Source organism: Bactrocera tryoni, chromosome 3 (genome assembly GCF_016617805.1).
Source record: "Bactrocera tryoni isolate S06 chromosome 3, CSIRO_BtryS06_freeze2, whole genome shotgun sequence".
NCBI lineage: Eukaryota > Metazoa > Arthropoda > Insecta > Diptera > Tephritidae > Bactrocera > Bactrocera tryoni.
In genome coordinates, this window is record NC_052501.1 from 61225462 (window position 1) to 61245077 (window position 19616).

The 19616-nt window shown below is 34.2% G+C and overlaps 1 protein-coding gene across 9 annotated transcripts in view; it reads right to left on the minus strand.

Annotated features, from left to right (window-relative positions):
* LOC120770074 (mucin-19) overlaps positions 1 to 19616 on the minus strand; it is a 387036-nt gene that overhangs the window by 126787 nt on the left and 240633 nt on the right. Inside the window, exon 2 of one of the 9 annotated variants that reach the window (XM_040097211.1) lies at positions 2368 to 2432. The exons of the other annotated variants lie outside the window; for them this stretch is intronic. Within the exon in view, the coding sequence (XP_039953145.1) occupies positions 2368 to 2376 (9 nt within the window). The 5' untranslated portion in view covers positions 2377 to 2432. The remainder of the gene's footprint in view (positions 1 to 2367; positions 2433 to 19616) is intronic. 9 annotated transcript variants of the gene reach the window in all.

Consider the following 19616-nt stretch of genomic DNA (forward strand, 5'->3'; position numbering starts at 1 on the left):
TACCTTCTGATTGACATCATAGAAAAATATACATATTAAACATTGCTGATAAAATCAAAAATTATCATTCAAGAATATTGGAGTTATTTATCCGACTATTAAACATATAACAGCCAGTATAGATTGATTGTGGGAATTAGTTTAAATTTTAAAGGAACAGTATTTTTGAAGGTTTAAACTTGGACGTTAGTTGTTTTGAACGAGTCTGGGAAGCTCGCCGCATTTCGATTAAAGGAGAACCGATTAAGGCTTCCAACTAAAAGGAGGGGATTATTTATAGGTGAAAAAATGAAACGAAACTAAGGCCTTTAAAAGTTATTCATTCAATTGAATGTTAGAAGTACGCGACAGGTTTGCAATGTTAGAATTGATTAGGCGTTGCTGGTTACCCAAAGTCTAGATTTAGCTTTAAAAACCTGTAGAAAATTGTAGAAAATGAAAATAAGATAACTGTTTTTAAATATTTGCGGTTATGGAATTTATTCTAGTGGTAGGGTATGAATTTTTACTCATATACCGACTGAGAATTGCAGATGTAAATATAAGGTGTAAAAAAGTATGAAATAGATGAATATACGCTGCTTTTAGCAAGATTAACGTAAGAAAGAGTAAGCTACCACTTGGTAACAAGAACTAATCAATAAAACATTTGTCCCTCAAATGTAAACGCTTTCCCTTTGAGAACAAATCAATGCAACTTTAAATATATTTGATTGACTAAGCACTACAATATTTAAAACTAGTAAAATTTATGAATTTTCAATTAAAAAAAATTGCATGTTTCTTAAATTATTTTTACGCAATTTAACTTGGCTTGCGTGCATGCTGTTCTCATGCTATTTACCCACCGCCATTTCGCTCTATCGATTTTTTACGACACATTTGTATATGCTGGCGCCGCTTCTCACTTGAACGGGCCGTTCTACAGAAATGTATAGAAAATAAAAGCGTTGCCAAGGTAATAGCAAACAAAAGTTCTGGCCAAAACACCGTATTGACCCGTTTAATAACACAATGAAGCAACGACTGCTATGCAAATGTGGTGTGATTAGGAGAAAAGTAACAATGGAATACATATTGTAACTAAAAGACACGAACGCAGAACAGAAAGAAAGTATGAAAGGTTGTGAAAGGGTATGTGTGTACATATGTGTGCTTTTTGTGTTTATCTTTCCTGTATTCATTATATTCAAATATTTAATGAATTTACTGAGCTGAATTTCAATTTCAGAAAATTGGCAACATTGTAAGTGAATATTTAATCAAGCATTGCTTGTTAGTTAAAACTAAAAAGCTTAGAAAACTGTATAAATAATGCTTGCTTTTATTTGCTCAAATACTTTTATAAGTACTTCTTTAAGTTATCATTTGGGTTTGCTGAAAATTGGTAAAAATATGATAATGAGCTGAAAGAGTGTCCATAGGTAAATTTATACCACTTCGAGTTGCTTCGTAGTTAAAATTGGCAGCAATGCTTTTGCTTTGTTTGTTTTACGATGTTTCTATAAAGATTTGTCTCAAAATGTGCGCTTTCTCTCTAGCACTATTATTATTACATATAAAAATACTTAAAGCCATTACTGAATCGCTCTGATTGTTTGACACGTTTTAAATTTCATTAAAATGAGTAGAAATTTAATAGTATGAAATATTTCGTAAATGAAAATTATACTCAGTTTGGTAAAATTTGTAATAAATATGTAACTCTTTTCTGTTATCTGAGGTATTTAGTTTAGAAGATTACATTTGAAACCTGCATTTAATATTTCGATGCGGAAACTAGCCAACAAAGCTTCAAATAAAAATGGCTATGCCTTTACAAAGTGTCGAATAGAAGTAAGAAATCTTTATGAATATAAAAAATATAGAGGAAAGTGTAATATTAAGAAAAAAAGTAGAGTATGATGAAATTTTGCAACAGTGCATTGATATTTATATGGTATATATAAATATATATGACTTTTTATAATATTTTTCATCGAAATTTGTATAAAAACCTTAACGGTTGTAATTGAGAAATTCATTTGAGATTTTGCTCTGAGTCTGCCTGAACTGCCTCTAAATGAATCTCGAAACACTGCTGAATATCGGCGAGAGATTTGAAGCTTTTAATTTGAACAGAAAACAAGTCTAATTTTACTTACCAAAACAAAAATAAAACTAAAAGCTCCTAAAATAGCTTTCAAAAGCTGCAAACCGGCAGACAAAGGGTTCAACATCTATAAAAAAAGCACAATTAACGCAGACAATGAGCTTCTCAAGTTTCAGCGGAAATGCCTATCGCCAAATGGTACTCAAGTAGGCAGGTCTATTTGTCTGGCATTTACGCTGCCCCTACACTGTTCAATCTTTTCATGCATACCACACCTGCGGCATATTCCCACAGCATCACTTTCATTTTCGCAAATCCTTTCAGCAAAACAAGCGCTTACCTGAAAAGAGAAAGAAAAATATTTGTATAGAAAAGTGTGGAAATGAAAGCCTACAAAAAGGCGTACATCTTAGATATAAATATAATGCTAATAGAAGTATAAGAAATTTTTGTTTTTTTATACCAACAACAATAACTGATCTCAGCGCATATTCTGCCTACACTTAAGCAAGTAATAATTGAATTTATTCCGCTTGCACGCGTTCGACGCTGGAGTTCAAGAAAAAGGAAGCGGCAAAAGCGCGAGCGAGCGGAACCGATTAGCTGGTTGAAGAACACGTAGGTATATGAAACATACAAATGTATATGTATGTCTAAGTGTCAATGCAAATTTTAGGCTTTGTTAATGACGTTGAATTTATGGGGAAGCAAGCGTAAGTGAGCTGAATACTAAATGGCAAATAGGCTTCCGAGCGTTCTGGCTTGAAAAAAAATAAATTTGAATAAAAAGAAATCAAAATAAAAAAAGTTTAAAAAATCGGCTACAGCATATAGCATATCCGGATATATTTTTTTTTTGAATAGAAAGTCTCAAATTAATAACAGTTCCGAAAAAAACAAGTGTAGCAGATGCACTCATTGTTTAATTCTTCTATTTTTTCGTTTTTATTGTTGTTATACGCTACTCGACTTACAAGCTTTGCAGGCATCAAATTTCACAAATGAAACATTACAAAGCTTTTTTGCTCGCTTTTGCAGCGCTCACCCATTGCGCTAATGTTTGAAAAATACGAAAACTAGAAGCTACAGAATTCACTACAAAGTAGCCACTTCCAATCGTTTTTTAACGCTCCTTTTATGCGCTCTTCGTTTACTTTGAAATATTCCAATTCCGTGAACTGCCTACGGAAGCCTATCGAAAAAAATTGCCACTCACAAAAAAGTTCACCACTTCCTGGCAGCTATTGGCTGCCGCATGTCACTGCCGCTAACACTCTACTCCTCTTTTCCTTTCCACACACATCATGCATACTCCCTAACACTTTGTTGCGTCCATCAACTCTGCTTTTGTGCTGTTATCACTTGAATTCCTCTGCCTTTGTCTTCCAATTCAAATGATTTTCAATCGCCCTGCTATTTTTTCGATTTGCCCAGCTCTTAGACGGCTGTTTAAGTCGTGAGTCGAGAGTGTCTTCGTGCTGTCATTATTGACATTTCGGCGGCTATACGCTTTAAAGTTCGTTAAGCAAACAAAATGTGGCGGCGAAGTGGTGGCGACGGCGATGTGGCATAAAGCTGGCCGTTGTGACCTGTTCGGACGTGCTGCCTGTGTCCTCTTACCTCTCACACCCCTCCGCTGGTGGCACTTACAAACTCGACTGCCGCTATGAAGACTATAGTGTCCAGAAAGACGCCAAATCATTCAATTCCTCTGCGCAGTTTTGCAACAATAGGCGGCCGGCAACTGCGTGACAGGATAATGGCAGGATGCTGCTTTGCCAAAGTTTTAGTTAAGGATATTGTCTATCATTATTATTTTGTTTTGCCCATTGAGGCGCATATGTTCGGCACGAGCATTTGACAAAAGTTCTGACCGTCAGTTGTTAGTGTGTATGCTTTTTTGCATACCTTTTCTTATTTGTTGGCCATCCATCTACCTCGCTTCTCCTAATATGGTAGAACTTTTCATTTATTTGAAAATCCTTTCAAAAAGCATTATTATGCAGTTGTTAGGAAATTTCAAATTGAAAAATAAAGCAAATCAAATTGCTTTAATAACAGACAAAATAATAGAAAGAAGAAGAGGAAGAAGCAGCGGAAGTATCAGAAAAAATCGCCGTGATTGAAAGGGCTTATGAAATGTGTGAGTTACTTTTTGTAGCGAGTGGAAATGCAAATATAGCATGCTGGAAAATTACTGCAAAAATAAATTAGCAGGCAAGTAACAATGGTTATGCAAATTCAAAGGATACTCAACGAAGAGCACAAAGGATTTGTTAGTTCTTAATATTTCGCTACTCATGCGGGACACACTTCAAATGGCAGTCAGTATTGGTTTTTTCAGAAATCAACGAATAAGCGGCACTTAGGCAATGCGCTAGTGCTCCTATTAATGGAAAATCGGACAATGATGGGTACTGAAAGGCGACGTAGAAGACAAACAAACGAAAAGTAAATAAGAGTAAATTCAAAATAGTTTGAAGTGCTGGATATAATAGTTAATAACAAAACGAAACCTGTGAGCTATATATAAGCGAAATATCTGAAGCCTATAGTTTTTATGCCTTTCAGTTAGGAAACGGTTATTTCATTGTTACCAGTTACAACAAGAACAGAGACTGCGCTGATAATTTATATTTACGTAAAGGAACGTTGATTTAGTGTATTCTGTCTCCAACACAAGTTGCTATATATTATAGCATACTTGAATTCATATTTTTATACTCTCGCAACAAAGATGCTAAGGAGAGTATTATAGTTTTGTTCACATAACGGTTGTTTGTAAGTCCTAAAACTAAAAGAGTCAGATATAGGGATATATATACCAAAGTGATCAAAGTGACGAGTAGAGTTGAAATCCGGATGTCTGTATGTCCGTCCGTCCGTCCGTGCAAGCTGTAACTTGAGTAAAAATTGAGATATCATGATGAAACTTGGTACACGTATTTGTTGGCTCCATAAGAAGGTTAAGTTCGAAGATGGGCAAAATCGGCTAACTGCCACGCCCACAAAATAGCGAAAACCGAAAACCTTATAAAGTGTCATAACTAAGCCATAAATAAAGATATTAAAATGAAATTTGGCACAAAGGATCGCATTAGGAAGGGGGTTTTTTGTACATATCTCGGAAACTACTATAGCTATGTCAACCAAACTCTACAGAGTCGTTTTCTTCAGGCATTTCCATATACAGTTCAAAAATGGAAGAAATCGGATAATAACCACGCCCACCTCCCATACAAAGGTTATGTTGAAAATCACTAAAAGTGCGTTAACTGACTAAAAAAAAAAACGTCAGAAACACTAAATTTTACGAAAGAAATGGCAGAAGGAAACTGCATCCAGGCTTTTTTTAAAAATTGAAAATGTTCGTGGCGTCGCCCTCTTATGGACCAAAAACCATATCTCAGGAACCTCCAATCTATTTAATTTTACAGCAAAATAAAAAAATATGTAAATGACGGATAATGAAATCTCGATATCACTTTATCATGCGAGAGTATAAAATGTTCGGTGACACCCGAACTTAGCCCTTCCTTACTTGTTTTAGGTTGTTTTCAGTGCAACTGTTCTAAAGTGCTAAATTTCATACCATTTTTGAATCTTTTCTGGTTAAATAATGAGCTAAAATTTTTATAGCAACTTTATATATTTAAAAACTGTACTGGAACTGCAAATGATAACACAGCAACTAATCTATAATATTAAAATAAGTTCCTATAAGGGTACTATAATTTTATCGAAACTTAAAAACAACATATTTTATATTAATTTCAACACTGAAAAAACGCTTTATAACACAGCAACTATGTTATAATATTATAAGAGTTTCCTATAAAGTTATTATAGTTTTATAGCATCACAAAAACTATATGTTTTAAATAAAAATCAATACTACTTCTTCGAAGAGCTTATTTGTTGAAAATTTTTGTATATTATCAGGCCAAATTATGTCCTTTAATTTTTATAAACAGTTTATTTACCTTAATATAGTAACGGTGAATACCAACTAAGATGTAATTTTACAACTTTGCAAAAATATTTACATAAGGGCCCTGTGCTATTTGGTTGCTGTAATTTTATAGTACAGTGGTTTCGGAAAACTATTGTATAATATTGTGTTTCAGTTTGCTTAAGTTCAAAAGTAGTTAAAAAATCAAGTTTGTTCAGATGTCATGTCAGATGTTTGTTCTTCCTATAGTATGATATATTTCATTGTCCTGCCCTTAAATCAAATTATAGCAATTTAAAAATACCATTTAAACATCAAAAATCTCGTTAATGAGATTTGATAAACAAATCAGCCGGAAAATTGAATAAATTTCAAAGGAAAACTGTTGCAACCAAAGCGTTAAGTGCTAAAATGACTTAAGTCAAAAATATAATTTTACAAAAAAAAATTTGAAAGGCTGGAATAAGACCAGATTTTCGAAAGACTGTTTAGTATAAATGTTTGTAAAGTGACCACCAAGAATAACTATATATTTTTGTTACTAAACGCGCTCGTTCGATGTTTGTGGTATGAGGCGAAGCATACTCGTTTGTGTAGTAAGTTTTTCGTTTTGAATTCTTTACAGCTTTTGCCTAACATTTACAAAAAAAACCCATCAATTGCTTTTGCAAAAGGTCTACAAATTATTCGTAAGAGATTAGGTATCAATTTGTCTGCATTTGAAGTGGTAATGTGGCATGCAACATGCCATAGCAAATTTTAGATCTTTATATCTTATTTTTGCCTTTGCTTGTATTCCGCCGCGGAGGGAGAAATAAATTAGTTGGTGAAGAGCAAGCCGAACAAAAGGATGAACTGAATTGAAATGATTTGAGGGTAGAAAAAGTGAAATTTCCAATAGATTTGTTTTTATAGCAAATACTATTTATACAAATAAATGTAAATGCATTTATATCATTTATGAATTGCGGCTGTAAATGCCGCCCCAAAAATGCTTAAATTGCTAATGCTGTTGAGGAATTCATTTCACTGGAAGGATAATAGAAATGTGTTTATGTTTCCGCAAGGGTAAGTAACTGCTAAGTGAAAGTCTTTACATATATGTAATAGGGGAAGTGAGGGAGACATTAAGTATTACGTCATGTTGCATGCGATTTTGTCACACTTGAGGGGTGAACTTTCTGGCAGCATGTGAACTACCACACACATACATAAATAAATGTATGTATATACACAAATACATATGCATAAATGCTTAATCTCTTGTAAGTGCAGATTGACAAAAAATAAAACTTTTTGCACGCAAATTCGTCATGGTAAACGGCTAACAACTTTATACAAATTTATTATCAGTTTTGCGCCCCTTTCGATATGCAATATTTTATTTATGCTTATGCGAGATTTTTTATGTTTGTTGTAACTCATACTTCTGCTTTTATTATCTGCCGAATCATAGGCTTTGAGGAAGTGAAAGTTGTGTTGTAAGCGCGTGTTTGGTATAAATCTTAGAGTTGAAAAAAGTTTCTAACGTAAATCATTTTACAAAAATGTAACCGATGAAAGTAATAAATAAGTAAAAAGTAATTTTTCATGTATGTGTGAGCATCGAAGCAGCAGCCTTTGAATTAGTTTTGACTTGTAGAAACTACCCTGTTATGATGAAGATTTATAGTAAAATTTCTAAGCTTCTAAAGTGATCTTGAATACGCCAAAGGCTGTTTTCATTGTTGTTAATATTTTTAAAATTATTGTGTCTTGCTTAATTTAGAAAATTAACGTTGCCATAATTTTTATAGCAACATAGTAGGTATAGAAATTTAAAAAAATTTTCAGAGTAGTACTGAATTCATTCAAGATATTTATTATTTTTAAGTTTTTAGGGTTCTTTCTACAAAAATAAATCGCTATAATTTCTTTATAGCTTAAAAAATGCGTTAACTTTTTGTATCTTAACAAAAGTTGCGGTTTTGCTTTATTAAAAATAGCTTTTTTGTTCATAGTTTTAAAATGCTAAATGAGAATTTCTAAAATTTAGTGTGATATGATGGTAATATGTTTAAACGACTGATAGTAGATTTGCTAATAATTCAAGTTATTGCCATGGCCCAACACTGGCTATTTAGTTGTTACAAAAAAAAATTCGGTTTGTTATAATTTTTTATAGCACTTTTTATAAAATAATGCATAATCCATGATTTAGAAATGCGTGCGTTGCTTTTTGTGCAGTTTTAAGGTTCCTATAATTTTTTAGCAAACTTCATGACATACATACACACATATTAATTGGGAGTCAAAAGATAACACAAGCTTTTATATTTGTACGTATGTATAATAAGTGTTATAAAAATTAATAAATAAAAACTGGTTTGCTATAATTTGTGTAGTAATGTTATAATACTAAAGAATACACTATTTCTCATACTGATAGATTCACTTATGTATGTTTATTAGACACTTTCTATACAATGAAAACAGTTAACATAAACTTAAATAGCAAGTTGTTATAAATAAAACTAGTTTTGCTATAATTTTTTATAGAACCGTTTTTTATTAATAATAATAAATGGTACATTATGTAGAAATAAGCGTGTCACTTTCTATGCATTTTTAAGTTCCTATAAGTTTTCTAGTTAACTATATGACATATAATTTGTGAGTTTAAAGATAACATAAGCCGTTTAGTTATTATAAATAAAAAATTGGTTTGCCATAATTTTATAGCAACTTTTTTATAGTAATTACAAATAAAGCATTTTGAACTATTATGATAAAAGTACTTTTGTCACTTTCTGTACGATTTAAAAGTTCTTATAATTTTTAAATTAAATTTTATGATATATTATTTGAGAATTAATAAGTAAGATAAGTTATTTAGTTGTAAAAAATAAAATTTGGTTTGCCAAAATTTTTGAAAGCAACATTTTTATAATAATTAATATATTAAAAATAAATATAGTATTTACCATCATGCTAGAAATAATTTTGACATATTCTGAATAATTTACTTCCTATAATTTTTAAAGCGAACTGAATTGTTTTCACTGCGATTTCCGCAATAAATTTAATTATGTTAATAGGTGAATTCTGAGCGACTCTGTGTATGAATAAATTTTATAAATCTCAAGATGGGTGAAGAATATTTAAATATATAGCTTCGGTTATAACACTTTACGACAAACAAAAAATAGTGACAACGTAAAAAAATATCGAAAAAACTAACAACGATATTGTAGTAATATTCACAACTACATACATCCGTATGTATAACGAAGTATGAAAGTATTACATGTATATAAAAAATGATCATAGAATTATACGTATGTACATATGTATACATCAATATATTCATGTGCATCCTATCGCATATCTTAAAACTTGCTTTATACGCTGTCAAAACATTATTCCTGGAATAAATGCGCGACTTTTGCGCAAACCTACGCTGGAGAGGTAACATACAAAAGCAGATAAGCGACGGCACAGTAGTTGACAAAAGTATGTAGGCAGCGCAGGATACAGTCAGCAATCATATAGCATTTGCAAAAAAGGCGACGCTATCACACGACGCCTACACGGCCAGCCTACAGATAGCTATCGCAGGAATATGCACATGAGCACCAACAAATAAATCAAATCGGCTGTACTATATTTATATATGGTGTGTGGGCATGTGGGCCTGTCGCGTGTGACTGTCAGCTGTGTAGGTTAGCTGGATGACTTGGCGTCGGCTGCCTGAGCTTACTTTCTCTGTAACGCACGCCATTCTTAGACGACTGCGCTAAGACTGGTACGGGCTCCGTTAAAACCGCAATAAATGTGGCAAAAATATCCTTAGATCTTAGCTGGTTATACATATATATTTGTATATATAAATATTATATACACTTATGTATGCGCGCGGTTTGTTAGCAAGTATTAAAATTACATATCTTCATGCGCATGCATATGGAAATTCCCTTCATTTTCTTTCTATGCATACACTGCTGTGTAATTTTTCTACATTTGCTTTCTTATGTTGTTTGGTGGAAAAATATTTTCACATGCTTTTCTTATGAAATTTTTATGCTTGCTTGACTCCACTTCCCTGCTGCTGGCCGGAGGGAAATATTTTCATAGCAAGCGTTTGCTGAAAGGATAATCCAAAAGGCGGCTAAGACGATGCGCATGGACAGTTATGAATATATGCATACATACGAGTATAAACTCGTATATATCTGTGCATATATTTGCCCACTCATGTGCATATTAGTTTATGTTTGAGTGTGGAGTTAGCTGGCAAAGTAAGCTTTACAACATTACTATTTTTTATTTAAGTTTCAGAAATTTCTTCTGCGTGCATGTCTTCACTCGGTTCTTATTTGGATATGCAGAGACATGTATGGCTTAAGTTATCTTATGTTGAAATGTTATTCAGCTACAAGTAGAAGAAACACAGAAAAATATCTTCGAAAAATTAAGAAAGAAAAACCATATTTATAAAGAAATGTGTTTCTTCGAGCGAGGCAGAGAGATTTGTGAATTCCTTGAATATTTCTTAAGAAAATGCTAATACCCTATAGTTTATGATATCTTAAGCAAATCTGTTAATACAATTTATACAATATTTTAATATTTATATAATTTTGAATTACTGCAACTCTTAGCAGTATTGCAATTTGTATCTAGTAAAAACAAAATATATTTTGTATAATAGAGTCATTATGAAATGAAAATATACTGCACCTGCTCGCCACTGCTTTTGATCTTGATGGTTAACGACCTACTTAAAGAACTCGAGGAACCAGACCGTATTTATTATACGTCATAGACGGTATTTAGAAATTTTCCTTTAACCATAAGCACAACAATGGCAGCGACACCACCCTCGGGTTCTTTAAGTAGGTCGTTAACCATCAAGATCTCAATCGTGCCTCTCTCATCTTGCGAATATTTACGTCTTCTAATAGCTCAAAAGGGGAAATGGTTAGGGCTTATCCTTGATATAAAGCTTTCATGGAGACCAGATATTGAGGAGACAGTAAGGAAAGGTTAGAGGGTTCCGTAAGGAGCTTTCCGTTAATCATGTGCGACTGCGAGGTCTTTTTCATCAGAATGCAGGAGATCTACTGGAAGGTCTAAACATCTAGTCAATTTCTTCTCCACTGTCCGACCTTTGAAGACTGAGGCTGAAATAACCCGGTAGTCTTATCTTCAGTGAACCAGAAGAACCTCGTCAGAAACTGATATTAGCCGTCGCAACAAATTTGTGATAGGCTCAAAGTGTTCCGTCGATTTTTGATGGTTTTATGTAGAAGCTTAAGTCAACACAACGGACAGGCATTCCAAGCTGTTCCAGTGAGATCCTTATTAGTATCCACACCTTAACTAACCAAACATAAATAACACCTAAAATGACTTTTAATAAGACCAAATATTTATAGAGACAAATAATAATTTAATTTTTTAAAGGAAAATTAACATCTCCCACTTTCTAAGTGTCTAAAAGCAAATTTAATGCTGAAACTCTCCAAATTTAAGTTTAGAATTATAAACAGCTTTAAAAAATCTTAACAGCTTTCTGAAGTTTTGTTTGTGAATTGAAAAATATTTTTGAGAAAATTCTGCGTAAAACACCATTCAAATCTAGCGCTACACAGCTTGCCTTCAAGTGCAGTAACTCTGCGAAAGAAATAGCTGAATACAAAACCAAGAGAAAAATATGTCGATAAATCGCAACAATAACTTACGGGACAAGTGAATTAACTGCGATTACAACAAAAACGAGTGACAAGCGAAAAACAACAGGGAATTAACGGAGAAATGCGCAGATAATTACTGATTACACAAACAACAATTGATATATTGCGCAGTGCAGCGTTTCCGCTTCCTTTGACCAAACCCGCTGATAGCAGACATGTCAAGACTAACCCCCGCCGCGCTGCCTCTGCTCTCCCCAACAATGCAAGCATGGAGCGCAGGAAGCGCAAGAGCGTTTGGCGCCAAGAAATAAATTACGCTCAATTTCTAAAGAAAATATAGTGCAGTCGGTAGTAAAATAATTACCATTACAATTACCATTACCATTACGGCATGTTCACTTGCATTTCGACTCAATAGAGCAGTGTGTGTTGGGGTGAGTGAGGTTCTAACCGTCTCTTGGTGGGTGGTGACGGCGCTGATAATGAAAGTCCAAGCGATTGGCAAAAGAAAACGAATGTGCTCGTTGTTGATGTTTTATTTTCATTGCTATGCGCCTCAAGGAGTTGCTGACCAATAAAAAAATTACACAACTATTGAACTATCACGAGGGGTGTAGCGCTCACTCTCTGCAAGCGCACTCACTGCTCACCCTCGCCACCGCTTATTCTTGAGTTGCGTCTTTGTCGTATCGTCATGTCTCCAGGGTATATTAATTGCGGCGATTGCATTTTCTACTTGCAACCTGCCACGAAAATACACACGCGGTAGTAAGGCGATTTCCGCTGACTACGCAGCTGGCAGTGAGCTTTACTCCACAAAGGCGGCGATGAGCGTGTAAAGGATATCCTTGCAGCGTAAGGCCAAGCGAAAGAGGAGTTGCGAGGGTCTGGAGTGGCTATTGCTTTGGCCGTCTTGAATTTAGTTAATTACTCGCGCAAATGGTAATGGCGTTGACGCTGATAAAAACAACAAGGAGGGTTGGCGTGGCGAAAATAAGAAAAGGTAATTAAAGCAAAGAGAAGGTAAAGAAAACTGTGGAGAAAAAATCACGTTGCAATGGGACATGTTCAAGCAATGTTTGCCAATTCTCTGGTGGATCGTTCCGCTTATTTTTCTTTTTCTGACATTTCCACTTTTGCCACTTCTTACCATGTATTTATTATTACTCTTTGTTGTTGTTGGCTTAAGAGCTGGGTTTGGCGTTTAAGAAAAACAACGTCGGCCACAAAGGAAATGCCAATGGTCTGTAGAAATATGGTCTAAAGTGAGGTAGAAGCAGGAGAAGAAGCCAGAAGGACCAAGGCTCTTGATAAAAATGAGAAGAGAACTGGATTTTAAAAAATATAATATAAATAAGGCACCCGGTTATTGATAAGTATCGGCGAAGAGCTGATGTAAAGACGAAAATTTTAATGCATGATCTAATTTAGTGTATAAATGCTGCACTGTAGCCATAACACCCTTCACATTTTTATAACATAAAAGGGTATAAAAAGTTTTTTTTTCTTAGTTTTGGACGGCCATTTACATGGCAGCTGTTTGCTACAGTGGTTCGATCTAAACAGTTTCTTCGTAGATTATACTGATGCCGGCGATTTTAATCTGTGCCTCATTTTGTGATGATACCTTGTTAAATAAAAAAGTTTCCCATACAAGGAATTGAGTTGGATCGGTCTGTCTTATGGCAGTTATATACTTCAGTGGTTCGATATCGGCGGTTTCGACCATAGGATTTCAGATCTATAACTCGAAAACTAAAGGACTAGTTCGCGTATATACATTATTTATACATATATTTTATACGTTTCCTTTACAAACTTCGTGGCAAACTTCATGTACCCTGTTCAGGGTATAAAAATATATGAAGAGCTATACTTCACGCTGATTGACAGTATATTTCTTTCTTTTATTTCTATTCGCAAAAACAAAAAAAAAACAACAAATTTTATGAAACTGTGTATAGCAACAATAAAGAACGATCAATATCGAATGTTTTTTGGTCAACTGAGAAGCAGCGTTCAATTAAAAAAACAAAAGAGAGAAACATAGAAAGTGAGACTGGAAGTCTATACAAATATATGCATATACTTTTTGGATGAGAAGATACCGAAAGAGAAATACTTTGCCCTGATTGGTCAACCATCATTTGCTTCAAAGAAATAAAGAGAGATTTTCTGAATCAAAACTTTGCTTCTTCCGAGAGAACAATAGAAGTGTATTGAGGGTTTTTATGAAAATATCAAAACAAGTTTTTTTTTAGTAAAAATAATAAAAAAGAATAAGAAAGAGAGAGAAAAAGGGAGAACGAAAGAAATCGGTGTTTTTGCTATTAGTTAAAAGAAAAAATTAACGAAGCAACTATCTACAATTTCCAGCTCATAAAATTCAGAGAAAATGATACAAGCTTCTTACTGTACTTTTTTATGTTACACTAGAGAACAGAGCGAAAAATGAGGAACGGCTCTTGGCAAAAAATATTGTATAAATGAAACTAACTGTATTTATATATTTGGCCTGCTATATTTAAATCTGATAGGTTCCCAATGAGAAAACAGAATATGCTTGTGGAAAATTAATTTACATTCTCACTCTTCTTAAATTTCTGCATCTGGCTTGTTTTATTCCACTAAAAAGTATAGCTCAATCAACCACATTTCCACAGCTTGACTTCTTCATCATCCTTGTAAAGAATTCATTTAATGTGTGAGTCTCCCTCCAAACCTTCCCAATGATCATCGATGTCTCGTGAATTTATTGCCATTTTATATCTTTGAAAACTTCGAAATTCTTATTTTGTGGAACGCATTTACTTTGCCATTTGTTCTAATTTCCTTTGTGCCACCCTCAAGTGTAGCAATTTATTGGCTTACAACTGATTTTTAATTTATTTTAATTGCTCTGCGTTGTGTTGACAGTCCACATAGGGTGTATATAGTTTACTTGTAGCCCCCCCTGAGGCTGGCTAATGGAGTTTTATCGCCTTAAAGCACACAACAAAGCAAATACAGTCGGCAAATGCGACATATTTTTCAATGAACACTGCCAAAGTGCTAATCTCGTGGTGTTATTAAACAGCGGATTGTTGCCAAACTTTTGCGACCAAATCAGCGACAGCAACAACAATTTCTTATCGCTCCACTTATCTCACACGCACTCGCCGCCCGACCCGCATCGTGTTTTACTACACTTTTCTCTTGCTCCCTACTTCGTCGCCTTTGCTGCATAGCTAATAGCACTGCAGCGCGATTAATGTTATCTCGAAAATTCAACGATTTATATACCGTAAATAAAATCGCAATTTCCACTAAAACACCCCCATATTGGACGGCCACTAGCGATTATTTGCAGCCACCAGCTCTTTACCGAACACCGACACTCGACTGGCTGGCAACTTCGGTGGGGCTAACCGGCGTCCTTTTGGCGCGCGCAGTTAATTTAAATTAGTCATTAAAAATGCACTTAAAAGGGTGATTATGCGTTCGGGAATTAAAAGTAAGCCAAATAGTGGAGCGTCAAAAACGAGGAGGGTGAGTGTAAATATGCTTGCAAGCAAGTAAACAGGCTTAAGTGAAACAAATGTAAACGCTTTCTAAGAATTTTAAAGAGTTTTCCTTCTTCAATCTATAATTAACAATTTCACTAAGGAAGAGACGATAAGGCCGACTGATTAGCGAAGAAATTGGAACGAAGTCAGGTTAAATAAAAATTATCACAAAGCTAAGCAAAATTGAGCTAAAAATAATATGATTGGCCTTTTTACCGTGAAATTTTTAACATTTCGAACAAATTTTCGAAAAATAAAAACTATATGAAAGGTTACTACGATGTGTATGCGCAGTTAATTAGATTTTGCAACGATGCTTACGAAAAGCTCATGAAAGTTTTTACCGGTAAAAGCATTAAGATTTCGAACAATTTTACAAAAAATAGAAACTTTGTGAAAGCCTTTTACGAAGTTTACGAGCAGCTAATTGGATTTTGATATGAATCGTGCGAAAAGTTCATGAACGATTTTTTCCGTGAAAGCTTTAATGAAGAAACTTAGAATTATTTAAAGAGAAGAAATGAAATGAAGACTTTATAGCGAGTTTTCTAAAGTGAAAAGCTCAATGAAAGCGTCGTTTTGGAAATATAAAATACTAGATTAGAAATACAGAAAATAAAATACAAATGAGAAGTTTGTTGGTGAAAAAAGGACATGTAATCTATTTAAGATCAATACCTCAAAAACTGAAGGACTAGTTTACTAATGTAAGGACGGACATGACTAAACCGACTCAGCTCGTCGCGCTAATAATTAATATACATATAAACTTAATAGAGCCTCGGACGCTTCTTCTTGGGTGTTACAATCATTGTGGTGAAGTTACTAAACCCTGTTCAGGGCATAAAAAGCTTATGATGGAATGGAAAAAAACGATTTGTTTACGAAAAGTAAAAACTTTTTGTCTGTGATATTTGAAGGCTATATATAAAAGCTTTTTTTCGGTAATAGGCGAAAGCTTTGCGATTAAAAGTAGCTGGGTAATAAATTTAATGAGTTTGTGTCAGCTTAATTGTTTTTGAAAAAATTCTTCTTCTCTTCTTTTTACAAAAACTTTCACGAACTCACCTAAAAGCTAAATATCTGAAACGGGTGAAATCTCTCCATTAAGAATATGGGTGGATACTGCGAAAATACAGAACGTTATAAGGATTTATAAAAATTACGGGTTAAGAAGTCGATCTTATAAGGGATCTCAGTCGGACAGCTTAGAGCGTCGGTTCTTGGTGTACCGTAATAGCCCATATAATAGATCATAATGCTCTTACAAATCGTCCACATCTCTTGTGTCTATCACAAGAAACTGTTAGTCATACAGAGTCATATTTTCCCACTGCCAATACAACAAACAAAATTATCTTTAGACATATACTGGAAACCTTTTAAAGCATGTGCCATCACCTCCACTTACCACCGCAGCTTAAAGCTCACACCAGCGCGCTTAAATTTTTCTTTTAAAAAACAATATCGGTTTGAAGGAGTAAACTGCGTTGCTGTAATGCTTGAAGCCATTCGCAGTCCGCGGAAATACAATTTGTGTGCGGCTTTTGTAATGAAGCTGCCAAGATATGCCGTCAGTAGCGCGCTGCAGAGCTTTACGTGAGTGAAGAGGGGGCGAAGCGTTTGATGGCATTTCATTTTAATGCTTTCAAAATTACAACAACAGCAAAGTACACGAATGACTTGTCGAATGAGTCATTAACAATGAGGGTCACACCCACACACAAACACACCCCCCTCAAAGCGAAGTCAGGCGAAATTATTTATTGAGTCAGAAGCTGCCTGCTAAACTCAACTCAGACGCCGCGAAATTACATAAATATACGAGGATGTACATGCGAATGCATGCCACAACTGCCTGCTATACCGCTACAAGAATGTTTGTGTGTGTGCGTTTGACTGTGTTCCGCCTGTGCTTCGCGGCAAATTACAACTTGTCAACTCAATCAAGCGCGCCTTTATGCATCAATTTCCGTCACTTGTACTTGTAAATACAACAAGCAATAATGTACAACAACAACAACAAACACAAATACCAACAGCATGTTCACATTAAACATTGCAACAATATTAGAGAAAAGCCAAACACCAGAAACGACGTTATTGTTGAGTGAGGTTGGAAGAGAGGCGAGAAGTGGAGGAGGATAGCACCAGCTGCTTTCCTCTTCTCAACTCGGCCAACAAGCTTCAAAGTGGCTGGCGTTTGCTAAAATTGTAGGTATATGAAGAGTGTAAGGGCGGCAATCAAGCGCACAAGCACACATACACTTGTACATGTGTGGTGTATTTATTTTTTCCGGCTTTGCCAACCAATCTACTTTGTTCACACTCAACGTCACGGCCAAATAATACGCACATAATCAGGTAATATTAAATTTTTCGCTTGCTTTTTGCTAATAATCCTTGTTAAGGATTTACCTCGATAAGTTTGTTAAGCGTGTGTGTGTTAGTGTCCTCATACATATGGATGTACATGATATATATACGCTCATATATGCATATACATATATAAACATGTAATCATATGTATAGTAGACATTGTAAACACATGTGCTCCAGCATAAATCTGATTGTGAAGCTATGGGCCTCCACGCTCGCTCAGCAGCGCACTTCCGTATAGCATATGCTCCCTTGTGCTGCGCTGTCATATGCTCGGCAGTCTAATTTTCTCGCTTAGCTATGTCATGTTTCGTTTTTGACACAATAACAACAGCAACAGTCACTAATGTATAGCTAATTTAATTTTATTTGTATTTGTGTTACTTATAGTGTTCGAGGTTAAATATCGCCAAAATCTTCATTTTAAGAACTTTAAAATTTTCAGCGAGCTTTCCCTTCTTACAGCACTTTCGGCTAAACGAAACAACATTATTATATATTTGTTATGAACCTTTACAGCGGTAGTTATAGTTAATTGTTATTTCCTAAATTTGAAATTTTAACGAGCTTTCGTTTGGGTGAAAGCTTTGCCGACCTAAAAAGCAGCTTTCATACTTGGTTTATCATACGGGGTTTGAGCAATATTCAAGTTGTAGAATTTAGTTTCAAGATTTCACTTCAAATAAACTTGACGTAACTTTCAGTGAGAGCTTTCATTCGTCAACTTTAGCAAATAATATTTAACAGTTTTTCGATAGAGAAAATATTAATTACATAATAAGTTTTATGAAATACTATTCACAAAAGCTTTTTTTAAATTTAGCATTAGTTGGGGAAAGTGTATGCTCAGTTTTGACTTAAAATTTTTTTTCACGCTAATGAGCTTGACTATGAGCCTACAACTTATAGATTTAAGACGTTCCATATACTCCATCACATAAATGACACAATTTGCAGTGGCACCAATAAATAACTATGCTATGTTAACTTTCCAATAAAGCTCTTATCAGCAGATAACTTGAGTTTTGAGATTTACGTAAAGCTTTAATTTTTTAGCTGAAATTAACGATAGTATTTTGGTAGGATTATTTCTTTTGCTGAGTTCAAAAGTCTAAGAAATTTGTAAAAGAACAAATTTTTCATTTAAAGATTTCATATGAAAGTCAGTCGAAGTCAGTCAGTTAAAAATGTATGCCTATGTAGAATAATACTTTGACCTTTCTTTTCATTAAATTTCTGAAATGGAACAATTCAAAAGTTTTTCAAGCAGTTGAAGCAAATTCTGGAAACTTATAGAGCTTTCATTTTTTAACTCAGATAAAAAAAAGGTTTATGATTGATTTCACTGCAGAGTAGACATATTAAAAACGTATAATATACAATTGGTAAAGAGTAAGAGTAAGCTTTTCTAGAAAAAAAATCTTTCTTTGCTATTTTCACTTTATACAACAAAAAAGTGAGAAAAAGCTTTCGCTTCTCAATATGAACGCTTTTTGTCATCTTTAACTTTTCTGGCGATCGGACAGTTCTTAGTGTTGTCTGAAGTTTAAAGCAGAATTTTTTATTCAAATGAAATTGAAAATTGGAGTTTTCGCATGTGGAAAAGCTTTCACAATTTGAAAGCTTTTTGTCATCATTAACTTTTCAGCGCTCGGACAGCGCTTAGTCGTAAGTTTTAGTGGAATTTTGCACTCAAATGGCATGCAGGAGAATTAGAAAAAGATTGAGGGTGAAACTTTTGAACGTACAAAGCACTTTTGATGATATAAAAAAAAAATAAAAATCTAATGAAATTAATTTCCTTTCATTTCATTCGCAATATTCTGGGATTCTTTGAACTTCAAGTGGTTTTCTATAAAAAGAAAGTATTGAAAATGTATTACCGTCCATTTCCCGCTCTTGCTATTCTTAGATGAACAATTTCCGTTATTTATCTATAAAAGTGCGCTTCCTAAAAATACAGCAACATGCTA